The sequence below is a fragment of the Haliotis cracherodii genome, unplaced genomic scaffold, assembly GCF_022045235.1.
Source record: "Haliotis cracherodii isolate W230 unplaced genomic scaffold, xgHalCrac1.p SCAF_1, whole genome shotgun sequence".
Taxonomy (NCBI): domain Eukaryota; kingdom Metazoa; phylum Mollusca; class Gastropoda; order Lepetellida; family Haliotidae; genus Haliotis; species Haliotis cracherodii.
In genome coordinates, this window is record NW_027266264.1 from 36,004,792 (window position 1) to 36,030,282 (window position 25,491).

General features: G+C 43.2%; 1 protein-coding gene across 2 annotated transcripts; it reads right to left on the reverse strand.

The window, feature by feature from the left end:
- Positions 1–447: 447 nt before the first annotated feature.
- LOC139463991 (major facilitator superfamily domain-containing protein 3-like) lies at positions 448–3,927 on the reverse strand. 2 transcript variants are annotated; one of them, XM_071245476.1, is made up of 5 exons: positions 3,881–3,927; positions 2,147–3,010; positions 1,648–1,795; positions 1,284–1,408; positions 448–770 (listed from the first exon to the last, which is right to left on the reverse strand). In XM_071245476.1, exons 2-5 carry the CDS (start codon positions 2,931–2,933, stop codon positions 466–468), a joined length of 1,365 nt encoding a protein of 454 aa, XP_071101577.1. In that variant the 5' UTR covers positions 2,934–3,010; positions 3,881–3,927; the 3' UTR covers positions 448–465. The 2 variants fall into 2 exon arrangements, with proteins under 2 accessions (XP_071101577.1, XP_071101586.1); XM_071245485.1 differs by lacking the exon at positions 3,881–3,927 and adding an exon at positions 3,696–3,874.
- Between the last annotated feature and the right edge of the window lie 21,564 nt (positions 3,928–25,491).

The following is a 25,491-nucleotide window of genomic DNA, read 5'->3' on the forward strand; positions in this document are numbered from 1 at the left end:
GTAAAAGGCAACTTACTGTATTCGACGTAAATACGGTCATTACGGTAATTACATTGTGTGGTCAAGCTTGGTGACTTGGTTGATTGTCATCATACCCTGATGGTTTGGTTGGGCCAGACTTGATTATTTACAGGTGGCTGTAATACAGCTGGAATGTCACTGTCTGGAGTGTGAAACAAACAAAACTGGATAAGCCCATTAGAATGGATGCAGTGCTGACAAACCAAGGTTCATGAAAAGGGTAAATCTGTGATGTGGACCCACAACCAGAGTTGCCTGGCAACTGATGCAGTTCATTACAGCTATTGAAAGTATATACTAGTGTACACAATCGCTGCCTGTCAGCAGAGAAATGCAATCCTAAATCTGTTCAGTGATGCAAAGCATTGTTATACAGGGTATGTGAGCATTGTGTTTGATGTAACATATACTAAAGCAACACATGGAGGCTTCAGACATTCAATATCATCGACTTTTATTTCTCCTATGTGAAGTGCTCTGTACAAGGATGCTGGGTGCGTATCTGAAAACTGGAATGATGACGGCAGAGAGGCATGTGAACAGGACAAACACAATTGAGTAGCTGGTCATATCCGTGATCCACCCGGTGACCACGGAAAATGTCAGCTTGCCCAGCACCTCCAGGGTGGCCAGGGTCGTGTAGTGGCTCGCCTGCACGGATGCTGGTGCCCGCTGGGAACACTCCATCATCAATGTGAAGGTTGCCGTGGTGATGTAGCCACTGATGAGGAGCATGATCAGCATCAGGCCTGAGGAGCACAAGATGACTTTATCAGCATGCCCCGGTCACACGTGTGAGTTGGCCTCCCCTTGCCACCCATCCAAGTACTAGCTATTCTGAGCAGCCATTGTGGCCACTTGGAAACCCATTTTACTTTGCTAACATGGTAGTACTACTGGCATAAATTCATAATTCCAGTGATAATAGCGCTACTGCTGCTGTAACTCGTACACTACAACATAGGCATCTGAAAGCTGTAGCAATGTTGGCTTTTTGAGACTGGACGCAGACTTCCAAGTGTTAGACAAGTTTCTGTTATCAACATAAAGCCATATGTCATTACATCCTCTCTGACAGTTATTGACGTCTGAGAGCACACAAAGCAGTTCTATAAATAAGTTCTTATACCTTTCAACAATATAGTCGTATCAACATAGGAATTCAATAAATTAGCATATATGAGCAATACCACTAACTTAGAATATTCTGCATATTACATAAATCAGTCCTTGATCTCAGAAGGCTGTTCTTAAGTACCCACCTATAACAGCAGGAGCAATGAAGATCTGGTACGCTGAGGACCACGCTGAGATTAGAGAACACAAGATGACAAGGACGATGGTCCGGATCACACTCAGGGTCTTCAGGAGGCCCAGGGTGGACTGGCTTGAGAACAGGAAAGTGGGTGAGTTAGTTTACACAGCTGTCAACTGGATTTCAGTCATGGTGTGACAGCTGATGTGGGAGGAGAGCTTGAAGTGAGGCAGGTCTTAGATATTGACAACTTTCGTGCTGACATTCAAAGAATAATAATCAGGGTAAACCTTGGACTCGAACCTCATGATCATATGTTCTGGAGGCAACTAGAGACCACATGGTGCTTCACAAAGATGGAAGCTACTTACCCATACCTGGACATGATGACCCCACCCAGTACCGAGCCAGTGATGGATACCACCTGCCCCATCATGCCTGTCCAGAGTCCCACCACGGAGGTCGACAGGCCCTGGTCCAGCAGGAAGAGGGGGATCATACTCAGCGACCCCTTCTCACCTGCAACAACAACTGTCACTAGTCCCAGACACATGTAGTCATGGATACACTATACATTACATAAGATGTAAATACTGACATGTCTCAAATAATAATTGCAGCTTCTGTGGTCAGAAAGACCAAGGCAAAGATGAACAATGATGGATGAAACTTGACTCGTCAGTCCGCACAGGCAAACAGTGACCTAGAAACAATATGTATGAAAAATATTCATGATGATTGTCGACATATAATTCAACTAAAAGTATCATGATGGAAAGATGCAAAATCTTTCGTATTTTCCATTATTTGATTGACACTATTCATGTATAAGTGGTTCAATGTACATGACCTAAGCTTAAGCTTACTTACCTAACTTGTACAAAAGGACATAGACTGCTATCCATATTGTTCCTTCTGGCCTCAACATAAGCTTGAAATGATCGATAATCAATAAGAATGCACTTTTTACTTCATTCTTCCCAATATTTTCAGATCTTTGTTGCATGGAATGGTCATCAATGTCACATTTATTAGTTTCCTGAGATATTTCTTCAGAGTTCTTACTACATGTGTTAGGTGTTAGGCTATCGTCATGGAAATGGTCTGGATTTGATGGAATAAACATCCATGCTGCAAACACTGCAAAAACATAAACAGCAGCAAGACACTGAAACAGCATCATCCAGTTCAAGTAGTCACTCAACCATGTAAGCAGACCTCCTCCAACTACAGCACCTATCTTATAACCTACCACCTGAGCAATATTACCATGGGCAAGTTCTGATGAAGACAATATCTGAATTGCAAGGCCGTCAACAGCAATATCCTGAGTTGAGGTGAGGAGATTGAATAAAAACAAAATGGCTGCCAGTTGAGACAGGAAGTCTGGGCCAGAGAAGGAACCAATCACACAAGTCAATGTCAGTCCCATCATGCTCCACATCAGCCATGACTTCTTGGTGGCGAAGCGATCAACAAACGGTGCCCACAATGCTTTGCACATCCACGGTGTCAGCAAGAGTTTGAAGAATCCGACATTTGATAGAGACATTCCTCGACTCCGGAAATAGACAGGAAGGAACCATGTCTGTAATCCGTAAGGAAGTCCCTGGACAAAGTACAAGAAGGCCAAGAAGGTAATATTCTGCGAGATCATTGCTCTCCCCAAGTCTTCCTAACTGTATCCGGTTCTCTAACACCTTTTCTCACTACACGTTGGGGACGGACATTTCTCTGAAATATGGAAGACTGGGAGTTTGAATTTCAACAGAATGAACACATACACAGAAGTCATAAAGAATAAGTGATAAGTAAAAAGAAAAGAAAGTCTTTGTTCAACCGAAGATATGAGATCAGATTGAAATACAGACAAAATATTTATATTCAGTTTAAAGTGAATTTTTGTATTGCATGTTTTGATAAAATATGTCATCTAAACTTTCATTTTTTGTTCTGTGACTCCATGTTATGTTAATTCAATGTTGAGTGGGTGGATATCTTTAAATATCTCATGCATGTAAACTGATATAGGCCTACATGTAAATCTCTTGTCCAGAATCTACACAAATTGTTCTTGCTTATAAAATATACAGGGAGTTATGAACGTATAACACTTTACTAGATGCATGTTTTTGCATTTCAGTCCGAGCCAAACCTATACCCTACAAAATAATTCAAGATAGTTGTAAAGAATCTTATGATAGGCAGGGGGTGGGTGGCGAATGACAAAGGAAACACAAAACATATTTTTCGTTTTCGTTCTGTAACTTTTGGTAAATTTTCAACAACTTTCTATGATGATAGTGATAATACACGGTCAGTTTTTGCCGAGAGCCGCGATGGGGTCCTACAGTCAAGACATGACCCTGGATGTAGGATCATATCTTGACTGTAGGACCCCACCGCGGCTCCAGGCTACCTTGCTGTAGACCTATGTCAGTACAGCTGTAAACTAGTCCAGGTATTTCCGGGTTTCCGTCCTCTTCCATACATTTGCATGTATTATATATTATATATATATGGGCACTGTCAATGTCCAAAACAGACACTGTTGAAATATACAGGATGACCTGTCGAATCCTACATAGATCCTATAAAACCCACCTGTATCAAACATCAACAAACCGAGCTTGTCATTCAAGGGAGGCAACTCGTCACTGCCCTTTATATTATCTCCCTTTGACGGTCTCATAATTTTCCCCATTGGCCTAACCAATTTAATTCTTTTTATGCAAAATATACCCGAAGGCAGAAGGGGAAAAACATGTTTTTATATTAGAAAAAAACAGTTACTACATTTCTTACTGGATTCCATGCTCAGAAATAAATGCTATCCTTTTGTTCAGGTGAAATCTTTGCTGGAGCAAGTGGGCGCATTCGACCTGGTAACTAATAATATAAATAATCAAACTCGCAAAACACGTGCCTTGTCCGCTGGTTTTTATTATTACCATTATCACAAGTTACATGGTCATGTGGTGGGAGAGAACAAGGTAACTCATAACTGTAAGTGTAAATGTCGAGATTTTTAAAATTCATTTTTGGGAAATGGCTAAAAAGTAACAGGCTGATTTGTGAAACGTAATGAAAAGTACAGTAAATTGGTGTGGCTTTACCTAAAAAATCTGAAATTTAAAGTATAGACTTTTAGTTGCTGTATGCATAGATCTGCTTTCTTTTGCTCATTTCTCTTTAAATATATAAAATATTTAAATATAGGTTTGATGATACAAATTTGGGGGGAATTTCAGAAAATTGAAAATATTTTGTGTTCATCATAGAACATAGACTCATTTTGTCATTTATCCATCTTAAAGGGGCACTGATCTAACGCAATTCCTCGGACTGGTTGTTGCCTTTGTTATTGTTTTTTCTCCCGTGAGTACCCGGATGATACGCAACGCAACTGAGCGTGACCAGAGACTGGGCTACCATCTGCAAGGACAGCTAAATAAACTTGGGGGCTGGAGGCAATATTTGTTTTACGCATTTTTGCATAAACACTGATTGGTTAACTGTGATCTATAAAGATTTCGACAAAGGGCGCAAGTTAATTAATTTCTTCAGCCTAAACAAACAGACAGAAAGAACGGCGGAGCTCATCGGAAGCGTCATTTGGAAATACCCCAGATGGTTATAGTTTAATACAAAAAAAGTATCCATGCAGTGAAAGCAATTTCGGATTTCGGATTGCGTTTATCATACGATTAATACTCCCTTGTCATCCACGTTTTCTCGTATAACCTTACACTTGTGTATTTGTCGTCATTCACTTGATGCTCAGTTAATGAATTTATTACAGGTACAATTAGTGGTAGCACCACTTAGATTACCTGACAAAGGTTCCCATTTGGCATTTATTGTGTCTGGGGTAATTATTCAATCTAAATCCAGGTTTGAAGCGAGGTGAAATGTGTGTTATGTAATATGCACGTGGCAGCCCAGCAAGAGATGAATGATTAGTTGATTTACTTTTTTTTTGTAAATCAACGGATCGTTCCTAGTCATCAAAGGATTAACAGAAAATACGTTGATTGATTAATCACTGTTATCTTGCACAGTGGATATGTCAAAAGTGAGTGTTTACATGTCTAGGTTTACTAAAACAAAGGGAATACACTCATATCATGGCGTGAAGTGCCGATGTAAAAACAACATACTTTGTTCAAAGGGTCAACTGATAATACGTTGATTGGTTGATCATTGTTATCAACCACTCAATGGATTTTTTAGGAACCGTGGACGTTATGAAAATAGTTGTCACGTGGGCTTTCTCAGCCGACCCTTGAGACTTGACACCTATGTGAAACACCTGAAACAATCCAAGTGATCAGTTGAGAAACGAACACGGGTTATAAAATCCCGAAACGATATATACCTTTTTAAATATTTGATTGTTACAGAGACAAGTGACATCGAATATGTTTCTTTGTACAGCTGCAGACGAGTGGGATATTGTTCCTTTGTGTGGATATTCACGGATACATTCCTCGAACAAGGAAGCTGCGTAACATTTATACACATAAATTTGGTAGGTTGTAATTATGGTATTTGCATTTTGTTTTCCTTCATTTGAACCGATTCGTTCTTGTATCTCTACGTCCTGGTTGTGAAATTCTTCAATGCGCGATAGACGTTGTTTTCACAGGTCTTTTCCTTTGTAAGCGTGTATATATCACCGTCATTTTGTGAATGTGATTCTCTCAGGCAATTTATAAAATGTGTAAATATGTCAGTCATTTTGACTAAATAATCTGTCCAGATTGATTAAGACGATCAAAAGGGCCTACAAACATCACAAAAGATTATTATGTAGGATTAGAAGCCAAACAACATATAAATGTACTTTTCAACGTAACATTTTCAGTCTCTTGGTGATGACATTAAACATCAAAATGTTTGGAATTCGTTATCATAATAATACAGATGGAAATGTTTTTCAGTCACTTTGTAAAATAACTGAATATTTAGACGTTTAAAAATTTGTTACACATTTTGACAGAAAAAAATATACACACTATATAAAAAGCAATGCTCAGGTGAAATATCTACTTTGTGTTGCAAGTCGAAATAGTGTAAACGAATATCGCAAAATTACCAAGCAAGTGACTTATCAAAACTTCGTCACCATTACCGATGCTACCCACAAAGATACCTACATTTCCTTATTATCTCGAAAACTGTATTTCATTTTGTTGATCAATGTGACCATGCGCCCTTATTACTACCAATAAAAGTGAATAATGCGCTTACGAATGGCGCAGCAGAGGTCGCGAACTAGTCTAGATTTCTGCTATACATCCGGGTACTCACTGGGAAAAAACAATAACAAAGGCAACAACCAGTCCCGGGGAATTGCGTTAGATCAGTGCCCCTTTAAGACTAGGTACATTTTCAGTCAGCTTCCAACACAGGTGTAAATTTGTCACCTTCTACTGAATAATTCAAATGTGATCAAATGTACAATATCATGCATATGTTGAAAATTAGTTCCCCAAAATATTTATTACCAAAATATAGATATAGCATTGAGCAAAATACAGTACACACCATCAAGAGAGAAGCAATCCAATTATACTTATAAATAAAATTATGCATGCAAAATTTTTTGACAGATTTGTTAGAAAATACTTGCATGTGGATGACACACATATTGACTTAACAGTCAAGGATAAATTCATAGTGTCACACTTATTATTGTTAGCTTATTAGGTCTTGTTTTGTCAAAACCTAATGAAAATAAGTCTTTTGAGCATAACTGATCAATCCATCTACAAACATATGAAAAGAGTCAGCCTTAAACCACATTATTCTTCAGATAACTTTCTTAATAATTTGTGTTTTAAAGTTCCACAAGTGAACGTTAGTGAAAATATCTAGAAGACTACCTTTGAATTTTGACCTGAGTATTTAGATATGACTGTCACCAAATTCATTGCGGTAGGGATAATTACTTGATAAGTACTTCCTGGATACCTAGGGGGAAAAGAGAAAATTCTGTTCTCAAAGAGTGTCAGTATATATGTTTATGATTTAAATCAAAGAACACAGATCATCCATGATCAACTGTGTGTAGACCTGTGCTGAATTGGTAGCACACACACACACACACACACACACTGGAGTGTACATGGTATTATGTGGTTTATTCACTTGCCATTAACTGTTTAGACAGAAGTCATCATTAACAAACTTTATAAACAATACATTAACAAAATCTAACAACAATAAAACAAACAAAACATAATCCTGATTAGACTGATGAAAATGAATAATCTGAAACATAAAAGAAAATATGTGACTTGCCTCCCTAGGTTTTCCATGCCTTGAAATAGTAATATACAGTCACAGTTTTTCATCTCTCCATTTCTTAAATTTTAATGGTAATGTATCAGGTGTTCTAGCAGTGTCTAGTCAAGAAATAAAATGACTATAACCTGAAGAACCTGTTTGGATTTCCATTCAAAATACAAATATTTAGAATTCAGTGTATTAATATTCATTGTTATCATAAATACACTGAACCCATTTGCCCCCAGTTTTATTTTGAGTGTGGCTTGAATGACATGACTCTTAAAATAACTGTCGCATCAGCTAATACAGCAATATCACCAACACTCGACATCCCTCCCATTGAAAAACATTGTTTCTATTTAAAAGTTCATTAAATACAGTCTCTGGTTAAATAAAATGTATCGAAAGCTAGCATGTACCATGCCACATATGTGAATTTAGATCAATACAGAACTCTCATTTTCATTGGTTGATGGTTTCAAGCTCATGAGAGAGAAATTCTGTGCCGAGTTTGTGATAAGAGAGATGAGATGAAATGATGGTGATGGTGATGAAACGAAACTATGGTAGTGAATGGGTCAGTGGGTATTTAACATAATACACTGGATACTCAAGGATGGTGGTTGAAATGTCAATGTGATTAAAGTTGAATTATTCAACCATATGATCAAACAAGATAACTGGCATGCATATACAAGCGTTCATCTTACAACCCATCCATATCCTGTAATAACACTTAAAGTTCTGCAGTATAGAGCCAATCACTAACTTCCCAAACGGTTACATTCTTTTTCTTAAGCATCCATCAAACATCAAACTAAAAGAATAGGTAGAGGTATGTTTACACCTTGTTCAAAGTTGTTGTTTTGTTGTTGTTGTAAAAGATCCCTTATACTTCATCAGACCCAACTATTCATGCGCTTATTTTAAATGCAATCTACCTTAATGTTGCAAAAATATTAATTTGATTGAAAAAGAGATTTTTAATACATATTTTTATCTCTGCTTTTGTGAAATATTTAAGTATTTTTACTGTGAAGTGTTTTGAAAATTACCTATCATAGAATAAGTTAATACGATGAATGCTGACAAGTGAATATCCGTGTAAATGGAATGAGTTCAGACAGTTGTAGCTCTGGGATGTTTATGTTACATGGAGCTGGGGCCAGTGAATCATTACAGGAAGCAGTTCTAGCTCACAGAAATCTACGTTTGCACTTTAGCAGGGAAGCAATAGCCAACATGTAACAAGTTGAAGCACAGTTGAAGACTCAATGTCAAAGTCACCAGGAATAGAGACATGTCAATGCGAAGCATAAGTATAACACAACAGTATATCTACCCTACATGAACCAGGTTCTTGACAGGCCCTCCATATCATCATGTCAGATGTCAAGTCACACGTGACTCTTCAGACAACTCATGGCCAATAAAGCCTTGACTTTGACTGAAGCAAGTCATACATTCAAGAAGGTGACACAAAGGTGTCCAAGATATCAACAAGAAACATCATCAATATGTTCTGGGTTACAATAACAAGGTTTTCATATATTAACAATATACATCCCCATTACAAGATACCTTTGAAAACAGAATGACAAACTAACATGGTGATTGTCCTTCATAAATTAGAAAATCAGCTGTTAAAAACTACAGTCGAACATCATTATCTAGAACATAGCTGGACTGTGTTGTAACTAGGAGATATTCAGACATTTTAGATAAAGAGGAATAAAATTAAATCGTAAGGCGGTCAGGCCTGGAGCATAGGTTTCAGATATTGGTGTGTTCAAGACGAGGTTTGTCTCTAACTTGTAAAATCATCATGATCCTACGTGCAAGATAAATTATCACCGGTTTTCTCCATGTTGAACTGTCTACAGGGCATAGTTATCCTGAATAACCAAGTGGTCATAATGATATGAGGGGTGGAGGTTCTTTCCCAGATATGTAAAGAGGTTGCATCTTACAGACACTGTTCCAATAGGGGGGTAGGGTAGGAGGGTGGGGGTGTTTTAATGGGGTCTATAAGAAGGATTGTCCTTCACGCTAACACAGATTTGCAAAAGTTCTAGTCCCAAAGTTCTGTGGGTAAAATGTTCCTTATAAGTATAGGACAAACCAAGAGTCAGATCAAGGTGAACCTTGGATTCCACACCAAGATCATGGGATTCTGCCCTGACTACATGGACTAAGGGTCACCAACAATTATGGTATGTTAGACGACTGGGCACCTGTGCCACTTGTGCCCACAAATCAGAGGAATTCCCCTCTGAAAAGAAGACGAAGAAATTACCGGTAGTTATTGAAGACCAGTTACTGGTATCTCCGTACAGGCAAGGCAATGCATGGCACACTGTCAACACACGGTCAGCACGTGGTTACATAAAAAAGTACTAATTGGGTTCTATGAATCAGGTGCATATGAGTGTTGAACTGACAACGAAATGGGAGACAAACGAAATTAAACCCCATGACATGAACACAGATTCGGCAACAGGCAAATAGCCTCACTCTTCTTATTATCATTGTATAGCGTTCATTCAATTACTTTCTGACACCCTCATTTTGATACTTGAATGAAACAATAGTGACATTGGGAGTAACTGATGTTGCAACAATCATAATGGCATTTCATGCCAGCCAAATAGTTGTATGGATCTTGACAAGACAGTGACTGGTCAATCAGATAGCTAGATTAATGGTAAACAACATGCTAGGAAGTTCAGCATATTTAAAACATCACTTCAACCATACAGCTTTAGCAAAATGTCATCCCTACAGAAACACCCCAACATTATAAATTATGGATAATGACTGATTGGGACGTAACATGTTGTCAGCAGTGTTCCTGCTGTGTCACTGCAGCCTACACAGTATCAGTTTAAACCAGGCAAACCGATGGTTGATAAGATGAGCAGCACTCATCAGAGCATGACATGTGACAGATGAGGGTCTGATCGTCATCAGTCCAATACTGTCCAGTCACTCACTCCCCTGCATGCATGAGGTCCTAGGATCCATGACCCAGAACACTGCTGTGTGTTGAAATAGAGTTAATGAATGCCCAGATTATGATAGTCCAGCCTTTATATCCACGGGACATATCTGCCTCTCGCCTTCACTCAAGAATATCTGCAGAGCTTTCTTCAGTAGGTGGACCCCCATCTTTCTCTTTGTGTTCAGTGACCAAGTTGAGGCCACGCCGTAATAGTCCCCTCGCTTCATGTTGGTCAGTTTGGTCAGCCCTGCAGGACATGGAAACAAACCTCATCACACAAATGGATTAAGTTTGTTATTTCATAACCTACAATTAGAAGTACTATTGAATCTTATGTGCATCAGTGCATATGTGCATTTCAGTCATGTCACTGGAAGTAATTTTGTTGAAACCAGGAAACTAGTCATATTTCATGCTGCCAGATTACAAAGACACATCATCAGCCAGGTGAGCTAAACCAATTCATGGTCATTCAGTCCTCTCATATCAGGCGCACTATCCACAAAGCGTTCGTAGTGTTACGACAGTCGTAAGTCTATATTACTTTAGACAGTTATGACAGTCATGGCGCTTTGAACAATTTGTATTTCGGGCCCCAGGAACACATTCCTACAATATTTGTTTGTTTGTTGTTTAACAATGCATTCTGCATATATGTTTGCTATATGATAGTGGTCTGTAAATCTCGAGTTTAGACAATCCAGTGATGGACATCAGGAACATCAATCTACAGGATATGATGACATGCATCCTCCAAGTCAGTGAGCCTAACCACCTGGTCCCATAAGTCATCTCTTACGACAAGCAATAGTTGCGGAAAATAAATTCTAACCCTTCACAGATCTTCATGGGTCCTACAATAATGTGATTTTGATTTGAGACAACAAAAGAAGAATCCAGTCCATCGTGCTGACGATGTTAGTGAGTGAGTTGGGTTTAACGCCTTGTTTTACAGTATTCCGGTTATATCATGACGTGTCAGCTTAATGTGGGAAGAAAGCCTGAAGTTATGCAGGTCTCAGACGTTTACCAGTTCGGTGAAACCCACGGGCACGGTTATGGTGATGACAAACCTAGAAACATAATTGTGGCGAACCAGGATTCGAACCCACAATCATAGGTTTCTGTCGTGCCCAAGAGACGCAACTCTGCACAGCGAATCGAGGCGCCTTAGACAACTGGGCCACCAGTGCCCCCCAACGATCTTAGTATAAGGAAGATGCAGACAGGACAGACAAGAGCTGGTGACATCTGGACTACCCACCTATTGCCTCCACCATGCAGGCCTCACGGGTGTACGCCTCCACAGGAATAACACTTTGGAAGCAGTGAAGGGAGACAACTCCAAGACCCTCATCCCAGACATCAATAATGTGCTGCACCTTGGAGCTCACCTGGTAAATGAGACAGGAACATCATATGTACAGGAATCAAGGACACCCGTCGATACAGTTCAACAAGTATTCTTGGAAAAATGTCTGAGCCAACCTCATCAAACAATAAGGGATCAACTATGTAATATCTGGGGGCGCTGGAAGGGAACAAAGAAAATATAATCTAAATAGTGCTCCCTCCAATATCAAATCGTCACACCATACCAGTCATGCTTTCTGATTTCCTCCTGGTTATTAGGATTTTCAAGCATCATCATCATAAATGGAAGCAAGCTTTTCAATGACACAAACAACACAGGGTATTGTTGGAGGACAAGCCCTACTATGTCATTGGTAACATCAGTTCAGTTTTGAGAAATGTGAATATCAGCTCCAGTTGTTGCACTGTCAAACCATGAACACATGCATATGACCACAACAAGCTTATCAGCCTGATTACAAAACCCCAGAAGTTGTTCTTACAGGAGGAGACAAGTACTTAAAATGTAGGCTTTGATGATCACTGCATGGTCATCAAGTCACCATCCATTTTCCTTCTGAACAGATTTTGAATAAGCAATGAAAATATCTCAAGTATTCTGATTAGATGAAATCACAACTCTGTAGCAACCCACCTTCGGTTTGGGCTTCTGCATGTGAGAGATGGCTTCATACAGGTGGCAGTATGGTCGCGCTCTCTTGCCCTTCCCAACATAGAAGATGGCATGGATGAAGGCCTTGAATGTTTCACTTTCTCCTGAAACAAGTTCATCATCATTATTCACAACGGGACAGTTGCACCAAGTGAGTGAGTGAGTGATGGACAGAGGGAGGAGAGGAGCAAGCACTGGGATTTGTTTTGTTTTATTAATATTTTTTCAGTTAGTGCATCAAAACATACACTTAAATAGCCACAAACTTTGTAATGACCCGCAACATATTATATACAAGAACATCCAGTAATCTGTTGATCTGAATCTTTGTTGAATATTTTGGCAATGCTAAGAAACAATAAATACTGGTAATGCTGAACCTTTTTCTTTTTAAACTCGAGTAGATGACAACACTTAACGGCTGTACAGACACCATATTCAGGCTATTTACCTAGTGTTTTGGCCCTATATGGCAGGTTCTTGGTCACTCTGGGGTCAAGCAACAGGTAGTTAAAGGAGGACTTTAGAGTCCCCTCCCGCCAAATACGACCTTGAGTATTTTGGAAGGAGGCAACCAACTTGTCCTCAAGGTCATCTACCCCTTTGAAGTCAAGATTGTTTTGTAGAGCTGCCCGAAGTTCAGGGGAATACTCTGAAGATAGAACACAGGCCAGGTCATTATTTACAGTCCAAATTAATCCTTTGATATACGATAAACATGTATTGTTTCGACACAACAAAGAAAAACAATTCCAATTTATTAACCATAAACAGTTCTTAAGAATGAATTATGAAAGTTCTTTCCCAACATTATATGGTCCTTGTTTTACTAATCACTATCACCCAATATTATTTCATGATTAATCTATCACAAAAAAAGGATCTCAACACTAACCTGGTCCATCAACTGTCAGCTTCATCGTGTGAGTTCTGGTAGGATCAGCTTCCCAGCTAGCAAGTCGGACCAGATAGGTCTGCCGCGTTGTCGCCATCACTGGGCCAGGATCATCCCCAAGACTCTGCAGCTTCTTGCGTATCTGCTGGTTAGAGAGCTGACTCAGATGTCTCGGGATAGCAGGCTTCTTTATATCACCATCCGTCTTGGGTTGGTTGATCTTCTGGCCAGTCACCTTCCTGCCGTCATCTGTGTCGGACTGATAGTCCTGCCAGTCGTAGATCTCGGTGTGCTCAGAGTTGATGGTGAAGGTGGTGAAGGTGCTGCAGGTGCTGTCCAGGGACTCCCTAGTGCTGCCCTCCTCACACTCCGATGGAACATACCTCTCCAACAGGGTGATCCCCTTCTCCTTGTCCTTGTAGAGATACTCCCTGACCGAGGCATTGCTGCAGAAGCTGTCCATGGACACACGTTTGTTTCCAGGCTTCACTGGAGACAGTCTCTTTCCATATTTCACTGGAGAGGTTCTCATCCCAGAATTAACAGAAACTTTTCCCAGTTTTTCCACTAGGGATGTGATCCTGTCATTAGCTTTGGCTTTCTTCTCTCTTTCACGAATTTGGAAACTTTCATCTGATGAAATCAGATCTGTTTCTTCCAGTATGTTCATAACTGATGGTGGAAGCCATTTGGAAGATGATCCTTTCAGATCATTCACACAAGAGCTGTATTTTGTTACATTACCACTAACATTGTTTGATTTATTTTGTTTCTTCTCTGTCCTGTTATTGGAGCTATCATCTGATGTTATGAGGTCACTGACATCAAGAACTTCATCAGAAACTGGGGGCTGCCAATGGTGTTTGCTGGGACTAAAGCTTCGAATGTCAGTTTGTAACATGGTTTTGCAGCCATTTCTGTGTCTGACGTCGGTAGTGAGGTCCAGTTCATCATCTAGTAATGGATGAGATGGATGACGGTCATGTTTCACAGGACTAGTAAGTCGAAGAGTTGTTGGACCACTGGCTCTCCTCTTGGATTGCTCTGTCAGGACAACTTTGCACTCTGTTTTGTCTTCATTATCATAGACACTACAACTTATCCCAAAACTGTTATTTCTTCCATATTTGTTCTTGGAACCACTCTCATTTTCATCTGTCACTGCCGCCTTGACATTCAGCACAATGCTGTCCTTGGAACTTCCACTGGAGAATGACTGACTATCCATGTTAACAGTGGGATCTAAGGGTGTAACAAGGGTGAATTCTGTGTCATCTTCACATGTGACAAATGTGTCACAAGAAGACGCTGACACACTACTGACTGTGCTGAGTCTTTTACCCCGAGCTACAGGAGAAGCATCTGCAGGTGATTTGACATGATGGACCCTCTCCACAGGAGAAGATACTTTCCAGGCATCAGGTTCTTTTTCTTTTGAAATTCCATGCAACTCTTTTGACTTGAAGTCTACAAAAGGATGCCCTGGAGATGTGACATCCAAACACACCTGGTGGCCCTCCTGCAGATACCCCTCAAGCTCCCTCTGGATATTCTGGGTGTACATGCTGGATCTTCGTGGAGCCGACTTGCAACTGGATCTGGATTCTGGAGTTCTGGGACTAGCTGCATAGCGACTGGATCCAGAATTGCCACTGTAGATTCTTGAACCAGTTCCAAAAGTGGTTGGAGTTGCACAACCCAAACTAGATTTGGGATAGTGCTCCTGCCTTGCGTTACTGTTTCCATTGTCATCAGATTGTGTTGATGTCACATCATGTACTGCGACGGGAGAAACACCATTGTACTGATGATCAAACAAGGGGGGAAAGAACCTACCAGGTGATGAATTTGGTGACATTGGGCTTGTCACCTCTGACAACTTTGGTGAATGAATAAATCTGGACGGACTGGAGTGTGCATCATCTTTTGAAGAAGACTTCTGTGCCAGTTCACTGTGAGGTGGTTTGTGCAGGCCACTGCGCAGTGATGACTGCCACCTTCCCACTTTCTCAGCCGATGTCTCCTGTTTGTCCTTCAGGAGGGTCCACTTTGGGGCAACTGACCCTGGATCACTGGGTATCTTCTTTGGTATCTTTTTCACAGTGTTCTGTGTAGAACCTTCATAGCCATAATAACCATGATTCGACTGGCCATGGTCATATGACCGACTGAGACCATCTCTGGATTCATGTCCATAGTCACAATAATTAATGCCCTGCCTTGAACCTTTGTGACAATATGGGCTACTTTTGCTACAATGATGACAGTCACTTGACAATGTTTGTTCACACCTGCTGCAATGTTCTTGAAAACAACCACTATTATCCTTAGGCTTTCTAATCCTCACACAGGATTTGTGGAAGTGTCTCAACCTGTCCCTCACCTCATCCCCCCGACCCCCCTCCCAGCAATCAGGATCACTGTCAGTGAAAGATACATGGCTGTTGTGTCCACAATGTCTGCCTCTTCGATGATGCCCACAGTCCTCACAAATCCTCCAATACTCTTCATGCCTGTCTCCATCACAGTTCCAACATCTGTCTCCTTCCCTGTGAAACAGGCCTCTACATGTTCTCTGTCTTGACTCCTGATGCATGCATGTCTGTTTCCTAGGAATCCACTCTGAGTCCCTGTCACATTTCCCATTGGAAACTTCCTGCCCGTCCGTACCTCGGGACTTCCTTTCTAGATATGGATGCCTGGGGGAAGTGACGTCCATGCAGACATGTTCTCCATGCTGGACACAGTGGTCAAGTTTCCGCTGTAGGGCTGTAGTGTAGACACTGGAGCGGCGGGCAATAGTGGTCAGTGACTGGTCAGGGGAGCAGTCGTCCTCCTGGAAGGACACGTTGAGGACATCTGGTGTTGTGTTCTGGGACAGACTGTCCCTCCCAGCATCAAGGCTCTCTCCTGAAGTGAGATATTCTAGAATGAGCACTTCTACTTTTCATTCCTTCTCAGCATGCTTACTCTTTTGCTAAAGGAATAGAACTGAACTGCATATTGATGAATGTACGGAATATTGACTGGCCTAATGGGTACAGACAAGTAGATACAGTCTTTCTGTAGAGAAAACAGCTACACCACATGGTCTTTATAAACAAAGATTCACGGAGATATCCTGAAGATAGATACAGTTCTGCTAGAAAACAAAAAATCGAAAACAAAACAGGACAGAAAAAGACTGTATGTATAGTGTGCATTTAAAACTGTACTTCAGTTGTGAGCTAAAAATTTACTCTTAATTGCTATCTTGTATTCCGACATATATTTATCAGAATGAAATGATGCAGTATGGAAAGATAGACTGGATCCCTACTTGTATATCTGGGCTCTGTCTCCTCCTCCTCCTCCCCTTCAGAGATCAGCAGCAGGGAGTAGTACTGGAGGAAGCACACCACCTCACTGTGGCTGTAGCTCCGCCCGACATCTACAGCTTGCAGCCCGTCCTGAACAGAGAGGTAAGTACTGTATGATAATTAGAGGTTACTGGAGGAAGCACACCACCTCACTGTGGCTGTAGCTCGGCCCGACATCTACAGCTCGCAGCCCGTCCTGAACAGAGAGGTAAGTACTGTATGATAATTAGAGGTTACTGGAGGAAGCACACCACCTCACTGTGGCTGTAGCTCCGCCCGACATCTACAGCTCGCAGCCCGTCCTGAACAGAGAGGTAAGTACTGTATGATAATTAGAGGTTACTGGAGGAAGCACACCACCTCACTGTGGCTGTAGCTCCGCCCGACATCTACAGCTTGCAGCCCGTCCTGAACAGAGAGGTAAGTACTGTATGATAATTAGAGGTTACTGGAGGAAGCACACCACCTCACTGTGGCTGTAGCTCCGCCCGACATCTACAGCTTGCAGCCCGTCCTGAACAGAGAGGTAAGTACTGTATGATAATTAGAGGTTACTGGAGGAAGCACACCACCTCTCTGTGGCTGTAGCTCCGCCCGACATCTACAGCTTGTAGCCCGCCCTAAACGGCTATACAGTTCATTTCTGTAAGATAATTAAAGGTTACTGGGGGAAGCATGCCACCTCACTCTGGCTCTGCCATATCAAGGAAGCACATGACAAAGGATATTGCATAGTTATTCTAGTGTATCATTTGAGTCCTGCCTAATGGTGATAAATATTTACAGCATTGATTTGTTTAGAAATGAAAAGAAACTGATTCTATGGAACAAGTGGTTTCATTGCATTAAAAAAGTGTGATTGGGTAATGCAATACAATACCTGATCCCTGAGACTTGGGTCTCCTCCGTTGAAGAGCAGGAGTTTGACACTGTCTAGCTCTCCCCATGTAGCTGCGATGTGCAGCGGCGTCAGACCCTCGATAGATCTACAGCATAGAAAGTCATTCAATACGCTCCCACACAAGTATTATAAACAGTCAAACAAAGGAACTAGTAAAATCCTAGATATTTTTTATATTTGTATACTTATCCTGCATTACTCCTTAATGAATATTACTGCTTGTTCTTGACAGAGAAAAGAGCTGTGTGAAGGTCTTTGCTTGAAGACGTTGCTCCAACTAGCTGAGAGGCCAACCCATCACGCAGCTCTCACGTGACCAAAGGAAGTTACGTCACGGATCTTCACATTACTCTGTAGTCCGAACATCGTGAGGTACCGTGGGGAGGTAGATCTGCGATGGGCGGGTCCATTTAGACGCAGTAATGCAGGATAAGTATGCAAATATAAAAAATATCTAAGATTTTACTAGATTTTTTACTTATCCTGCATTACTCCTTAATGCATCTTTATCGGACGGAACGGGAGGTGGGCATACATTCAGATGTGGACCTTTCATCTGTTATTTCCAGACTATGTTCCCTAAGCCCGTCCTCGGCTGTGTGGTCGGCATCGGGTGACCACTCCATGTATAGGAAACTCCGTTTCCGTCAGCCTGTCTTCGGCTGTGGTCGGCCTGGGTGACCATGACATGGACAGGAAGAGTCAGGTATGCGCTGTGTCCTAGTATTGCGCAGCCGGGCAATAGCGCTCGGTTAGGTCGAGACTGAGCATCCAACCGTATGAAATGAGGCATGAACCTTTTAGTCCAGGGCTACGCCAGGGGAGGTCGAAAGGCCGGCTCTGGACTTGGAGGCGTGGTCAATGGCGTGTAGTAGTGGTGACCTGCTGGACCACTACTAACGGACCAAAGCTGTGCATGCCATGCGTGGCATGGTGGAGGCAACCGCCTGAATCTCATGCGGATTGTTGGAGCATGGAGGGTCCAGTCCAGCGGTCTTGTAGGCCTGGAGGATGATGGCTCGTAGCAAGAGGGCGATCATGTTGTGCCTGACCTCCGCTCGCGAGGTCGCAGATACCGGTACAAAGAGGCGTCGTTGTCATCTACGGCGTTCCTCGGATCGTCGGGTGTAGCAACGAAGCACTCTAACCGGACACAGACGGAGCTCTCATTCATCTTCCTCTCCCACAATCGATGACAGGGAGGGATGAGGAACGATCTGTCGGGCTGGCCTAGGAGCTGATTCTTTGCACGGCTCCGTGTGCTCCCTGCTCGCGGACCGGTATGACATCTTGGGCGTGTAGCTCGCTGACCCGGGCTGCTGTTGCGATGTCACTAAGGAGACCGTCTTTTTCATCAGGTTGTAGAATGACGACGTTTCGAGTGGCTCGAAAGGCGCGTCTCTCAGCGAGGTGAGAATGACATTTAAGTCCCAGGCCGGTGGACGGAACTTCGTCCTTTGGTCTTCCAGTCTGAAGGAGCGGAGCCGTGCCTGGAGTACCGGGATTTTCGTCATGCGTCTATCTTACCTGGACTGCCAGGACGGAGTTGAACGCCACAAGGTAGGTCATGATGGTACTGCCTTTGAGCTTAGCTTGTGTTGCAGATGGAGCATAAACTTGGCCAGGAATTGAGGCGATGCAGATGTGGGGTTTTGGTGCTTACTCCTGCAAAAGCTCTCAAAGGATTGCCATTTGTCGTCATAAACGCTCCTGGTGGTTGGGCGATGTGCCATTGTGATGGCCTTAGCCACTCTGGCCGAGTAGCCCTTGGCGCTCAAAGCTCTCTGTAAATGGACCAGACGTGAAGACGTAACCTGTCTGGTCCTGGGTGTGGCTGTCTGCTGTGAGGGTGGATCAGCAGGTTTGGCCAATCTGGGAGGGGCAGGGGGTTGCCGTCAGATAGCTCTCTGAGGTCGACAAACCAAGCCCTCGATTGCCACCAGGGCGCGACCAAAGTCAGGTCGAGGTTCCGTGTCGATCTGATCTTCTGGACGACTTTGGGAAGGAGTACAGGCACTGATCGGTTGACCACAGCCCTGAGGCAACTTGTCCCTCCAGGTGTGCGCCCCATCCCTGTAGGGACGCGTCTTCGAAGAGGCGTAGTGCGGTCGTAAGCCCGTTCAAGAAGACGCCGCCTAAGACATTCGATTCCACCGTCCATCACCGGAGATGCTGCTTGAGATGATCCGGAAGGACGATGGATAGAGCTGGGTCCTGGCGTCTGATGTAGGGCGCCAGGAACATCTGAACAGGGCGCAGTTGGAGCCTTCTTCTGTAGGTCTAGTCCTGTGCCGAGGTTAGGAGGCCCAGGAGGACTTGCCATTGGCGCAAAGTGAGTGGTAGGTGGAGAGTTGGAATCAGGTGCACCTGCATGCGCTCCCATCGGTCTCTGGGTACAGAGATGAGATCGAGGTCCGCCTGGAAGAGGCCCCCGATGAACTGAAGGCGCTTGGAAGGTGTCAACTCTGACTTCCTGAAATTGATCTTCCACCCCAACTGGTATAGGAGTCGCAGGGTTAAGTCCCTGTGGCGGAGTAGAGTGACAGGGTCCCGATGGTCCAGTAGGCAGTCGTCTATGTACTCCTCGAACTGGATGTCCCGGTGATGTAGGTATGAGGCTATCGGCTTGATAAGCCGTGTGAATAGCCACGGGGCCGAAGAAATTCCATACTGGAGGACCGCCCATTGTTAATGGACTCCCATGAAAACCCAGGTGGTATCCACCGTCCATAGGGGTGTCGTCATAACAAGTGATGAAGGCGCCCTCTGAGGAGTCGGATTGGTAGCCACTGGAGCGCCTGCTAATCAGGGAGCGGCTCCTAGATGTCTGACCCTGCCTAGAGGATCTGCTGTCACTCTGCCGTGAGGACATACTAGGCAAGGGCGCGGGTGTCTGTAAGGAGATAGGCGCCATCTGATAGGTCACTATTGTAGGCGTCTGCGAAGGCGCTATGAGAGGCACTTGTAGAGGCACTTGTAGTGGCGTCTGTAAAGGCGCTGGCGTCACTGGCTGTCTCGCCTGTTTCACCTGTAAGTACTGCAGGTACTGGAGGAGGGAGGCGTCTATAATAGGCGTCTGTGCTGTAGGCGGGGGCGCCTGTGGAAGACCGAGCGTCTGTACTGTAGGCGGGGGCGCCTGTGGTAGACTGAACGTCTGTGCCGAAGGCGGTTTGCGCCTGTAGGAGACCGAGTGTCTGTGCCGTAGGCTGGGGCACCTGTAGGAGACCAGCGTCTGTACCGTAGGCGGGGGCGCCTGTGGTAGACTGAACGTCTGTGCCGAAGGCGGTTTGCGCCTGTAGGAGACCGAGTGTCTGTGCCGTAGGCTGGGGCACCTGTAGGAGACCAGCGTCTGTACCGTAGGCGGGGGCGCCTGTGGGAGACCAGGCGTCTGTCCGAAGGAAGGTATAGGCGCCATCTGGTACATGAGCGCCACAGAGGTCAACAACGTAAAGATAGACGCTGTTGTGGTTGTCCGAGTGCTCTGGGTAGAGACTACAACCCTGGGGACCGACATCAAGGTAGCAGTTGAAGTCGGAGGGGGGCATCCGAGATGGCCGATCTGGAAGGCGAAACCTTGAAGAGGTCTGACATCCTGCACCAGTGTTTCCTGGCCTGCTGGGTTCTGTGTTTAGTGCACGCACGTAGATACTGTCTGAAAGCTGTGGTTGAAAGCAGTAAACAGTCTTTGATCTTGGTGGCATTGAGATGTACAATTAAGGCACAGGGGTTGGGATCCCAGGCCGACATATTGCACCGGCACTTTAGGCAGGAGGGCATGATATCTGCAACGAAGCAGTGTAAAATCACAATAAGTCCCCACCCGATTATGTATGCTATAATTTGTTTATCCCACTATGTGGGTTTATGAAACAAATATTACGACAAAAGTAAGACAACATACAATCAAACAAAACAATACATGCGATGATACACCAATCGTGGGGTACCAAGCAAAAGAATATAGAACGCAAACCAGTCCACAAAGGCTGGCTACGTAAAATATTCAAGATGGCTACTTGGAGCAACAAGACACCTGGCCTTATGTTTTTTTTGACGAGAAAACTCCAGTAAGTGTCTAATAAAGTTATGCACATGTTTATCAAACATAGAATGTACAAAATACAAACTGTATGCACAACACAAAGACAAAACAACATTAACTCAGATAGCAAACACGTGAGGGTTTGAACCAGTTTTATGTTACCTTCACACAGCTCTTTTCTCTGTCAAGAACAAGCAGTAACATGCATTAAGGAGTAATGCAGGATAAGTAAAAAATTATACATATATATATATCTGTCAGAGAGTAGACATCCTCAATTGTCCAGGTTCATACACTATTAGCCTGACAAATTTCATAGAAATTACCGTATCTTTACCATGGTATTACGGCAGTTTTTGATGATATTATATCAATAATAACAAACAACAACAACAAAAATCTAAAAAAATTGTACATTTAGAGATTTATTCTATCTCACACTATGCATTTCTCCTTCTTTCGATCTTGGTGTGGAAAATCCATAGAAGAAAGTTTCCAGCTAAAAAAAACCTTACAACCGAACAGATGACAGCATCACCATGGTCACAACCTAAACAAATGTGTCACACACTGTAATCCCATGCATTGCCATCTTTACACAACCTGATCACCTGACATAACCTGCCACATCATTCTCTTTCTCAGAGCGCACAAACTGGTGTAACTGTGATGCGGGGTTGGATGGGTGGGCATATAACGTGTATGATAGGATAAGTTTATGAATATACAATTTATTGAAACTTATCCTCTCTAACACTAAGCATTTTATCCCATGGTTGGATTGTGGGGTGCAGACACCCTAGCCTGTATTAGGCTACAGTCGTGAGATGTACTTGAGGAAGCTGGTGCTAAACAATGCTTCAACCACATGACTGGTACACAGTTTAGTGTCAAAAGACATGAACTCATCATTGGCTGAACGCTAGAAAAAGTGAGAAAACCCCTATACATTACTAGTACATAAACATCATGATATCGGGTAGTAAATGTGTTTTGATCTTCATGTAGGACATCGGTCCAAGATTGACCATTTGGCTTAGAAGGAGGGAGCCTTATCAGCTACGACTTGTAACCAATCTAGAACAGTTCTCCAGTCAATTAGTTCTACAAGACGGGCCACACACGCTATCTCCTACAGACAGTAGGGTAAGCCAGCTTGACATCTCTTGGTACGCTTCATCAGAGCTATCAACCAGACAACAATGCCCACAGGATTGAAGAATGCTTGGACGAGAAGAGGTAACAATCGACAACATTCATATATAAGAGGATCTTCAAACCAATACTGAGACCTGAAGGCAGAGGTGAGCAGGTAAGGATTTGGGACACCGCCAAAACGACCGGGCATTGCGGCAACTCAATGTTGAAGACCTTAGTCTCTACAGATGAGTTTCTTTACCCTCAGGTGGTTACTCAGTCTGGGAACCCAACGTGTAAAGACAATGAACAATACTTATTTCAGTGTGTACAAGATACGATACAATTCAGCCGATGGAGGTATGATGTAGCTTCATCTGAGCTGAGGAGCTGCTGTCAATTGTCATGCCAGGATCAAAGAACCAAACTGTATGTGACATAGATGTCACACAGATGATGGCAAGTGAAGACTCCAGAAGCACCCTGCCATGATGTCGAAAAACGTGCCTTTACTACATCATACTTTTAACGCCATCGTCGAGCTGACAGCTCTAGTTTCATGTCGATCTGACGTCGCTGGGGGAGGTAATCCTGCAAAGGTGTATGTTTGTAGAATCACTGAGCGTAACCAAAAGGAAACTGTTGTACGGGAGACTTCTTTGTTGACCTCTGTGGATAACGGGATAATCATGATAACGAGTCTCTTTCGGGAGCATAGTATTGTTGGTGAAGCCTTCAGGTAAATGTGGAGAGCTCTACCCAGGCATGAGGAGATGTCTTCATGATCATCTGGATTCAAGATGGGTACTAGAGAAGGGGTGGTGAACAATGGATCTGGTTGTCCTGGGAGTTGATCATTCTTCGCAATAAAATCCCAACGAAGTCCCAGGTTGAACTTTCTGTGATGCTGCCTCTCAAACTGGAGTCTGGTGACGATAAGAGCACGGATTTCACTAACTCGTGCACCTGTTCAGGGGGACATGCTCAAAATCCTTCTCCCCAAGGGGTTCATTGACCTCCAAACTTAGATGACGTAAAATGACATAAGGTCCAAAGTAGGTGGACAAAAACGGGACGATAGGTCTGCAAGTCTGGAGGAGTTAATGAGAGCTTGTAACCCTGCAATCGTAGAGATCTTAGAGCCTGTTGTAGTGGCAATCACAGAATTAATGGCCTCAAGGTAAGTAGCCAGGGTGGACCTTTGAGCTTCCGTGTAGACCGTAAGTGCTGTAAATACTCGCGAACTTGTAGCCGTGACGCAGTGGCTGGAGCTGTGATGTCATGTGTACGACAGTTTCCTTCAAAGGCCTTCCACTTATGATCATTTAAGGCCTTAGTGGAAGTGTTATGAGCTTCAGGTATGGTCTTGGCCTTAAACGGTACCCATATAGTGAGACAAAAAGTCCATAATTCCCTGGAATTTATCATGGTTTAGCCCAATAGCACCTCTAATATGAGCTTTCTCAGAAGACTTGGACTTGAGTGCATAAGAGACATGGCTATGGCTTCAGTAGCAGACAAAATGGTGGTAACTAGCAGGAGTGTACGACGTACAGAAGTATCCAGGTGGGAGAGTTCCTTGTCTTCAATAATAGAGTCGCTAGATGTGTGAATGTCCCCGTCTTGTTCTGGTACAATAACTGTTCCTGACATCCCAAGTGTACCGCAATCTGCCAAGCTGAATCTAGGAGGCAGCACCTTGTCCTTTTGTATGAGGAATAATGCAAAAGCCTGGTCCAGAACAGACTGGCTTGGGAGGTAAGGTGATGCTAGATGAAGCAGAGTTTGTAACTATGAAGCCCGACAGACGATCTTTCTGTAATTTTAGCTTATCCACAATCCACAGGAACGTATCCGAAGGATCCACGTTATCAAAGCCTCCTGTTGAGGAAGGGAGGGAGGCCTGGTTCTCTGTAGTGACGTCTGGTTGTATTGTTGTAGCATCTCAGTGAGCTGGGTCCATAGTGTTAGCAAGAGCGCCATGAATAGAAAATTAGGTGTCAGTTGTTGTGTCCTGAGGAGGTAAGGTCTCCTCGCTGGACTGGTGTTGCCAAGCTGAAGTAATTGCTTGCTAAAGCAAGTCTAATCCATATAGATGACAGGGTGATCCCAAGAAGTAGCGGATCTTTCCTGGTATGAGTATCCAAGAGTTGGGTCCATTGAGTACAATCAGGAGATGGAGTAAGAGACTGAGATCTGCTGTGGGACAGTGGATTCTGGCGTCTGTCTACAGGTGAAGTGCCTTGCAGGTGTGATGATTGTTGATGTCAATCCTGATGTCAATAGTAATCCAACATTTAGAGGTAATCTGAATAGATGATGTTGATATGGAGGTGAGGGGTATTGATGTCCATCCCAGCTGTGATGTGGCTGTGGATCCGAATCTGAGGATTGAGATCTGGCCTTGTGTCAATAGCGATCTGAATGATGATGATCCGAAAGTTTGGATCGGTCTTGCTCATTAGCCGTCTGGTACACTGGGACCAGTTGTAGTGGAAGTTTTGGCAGGAATCAGATACGATATCATCTTCAACTGATATGAAGTGACGGTAGATGAGGG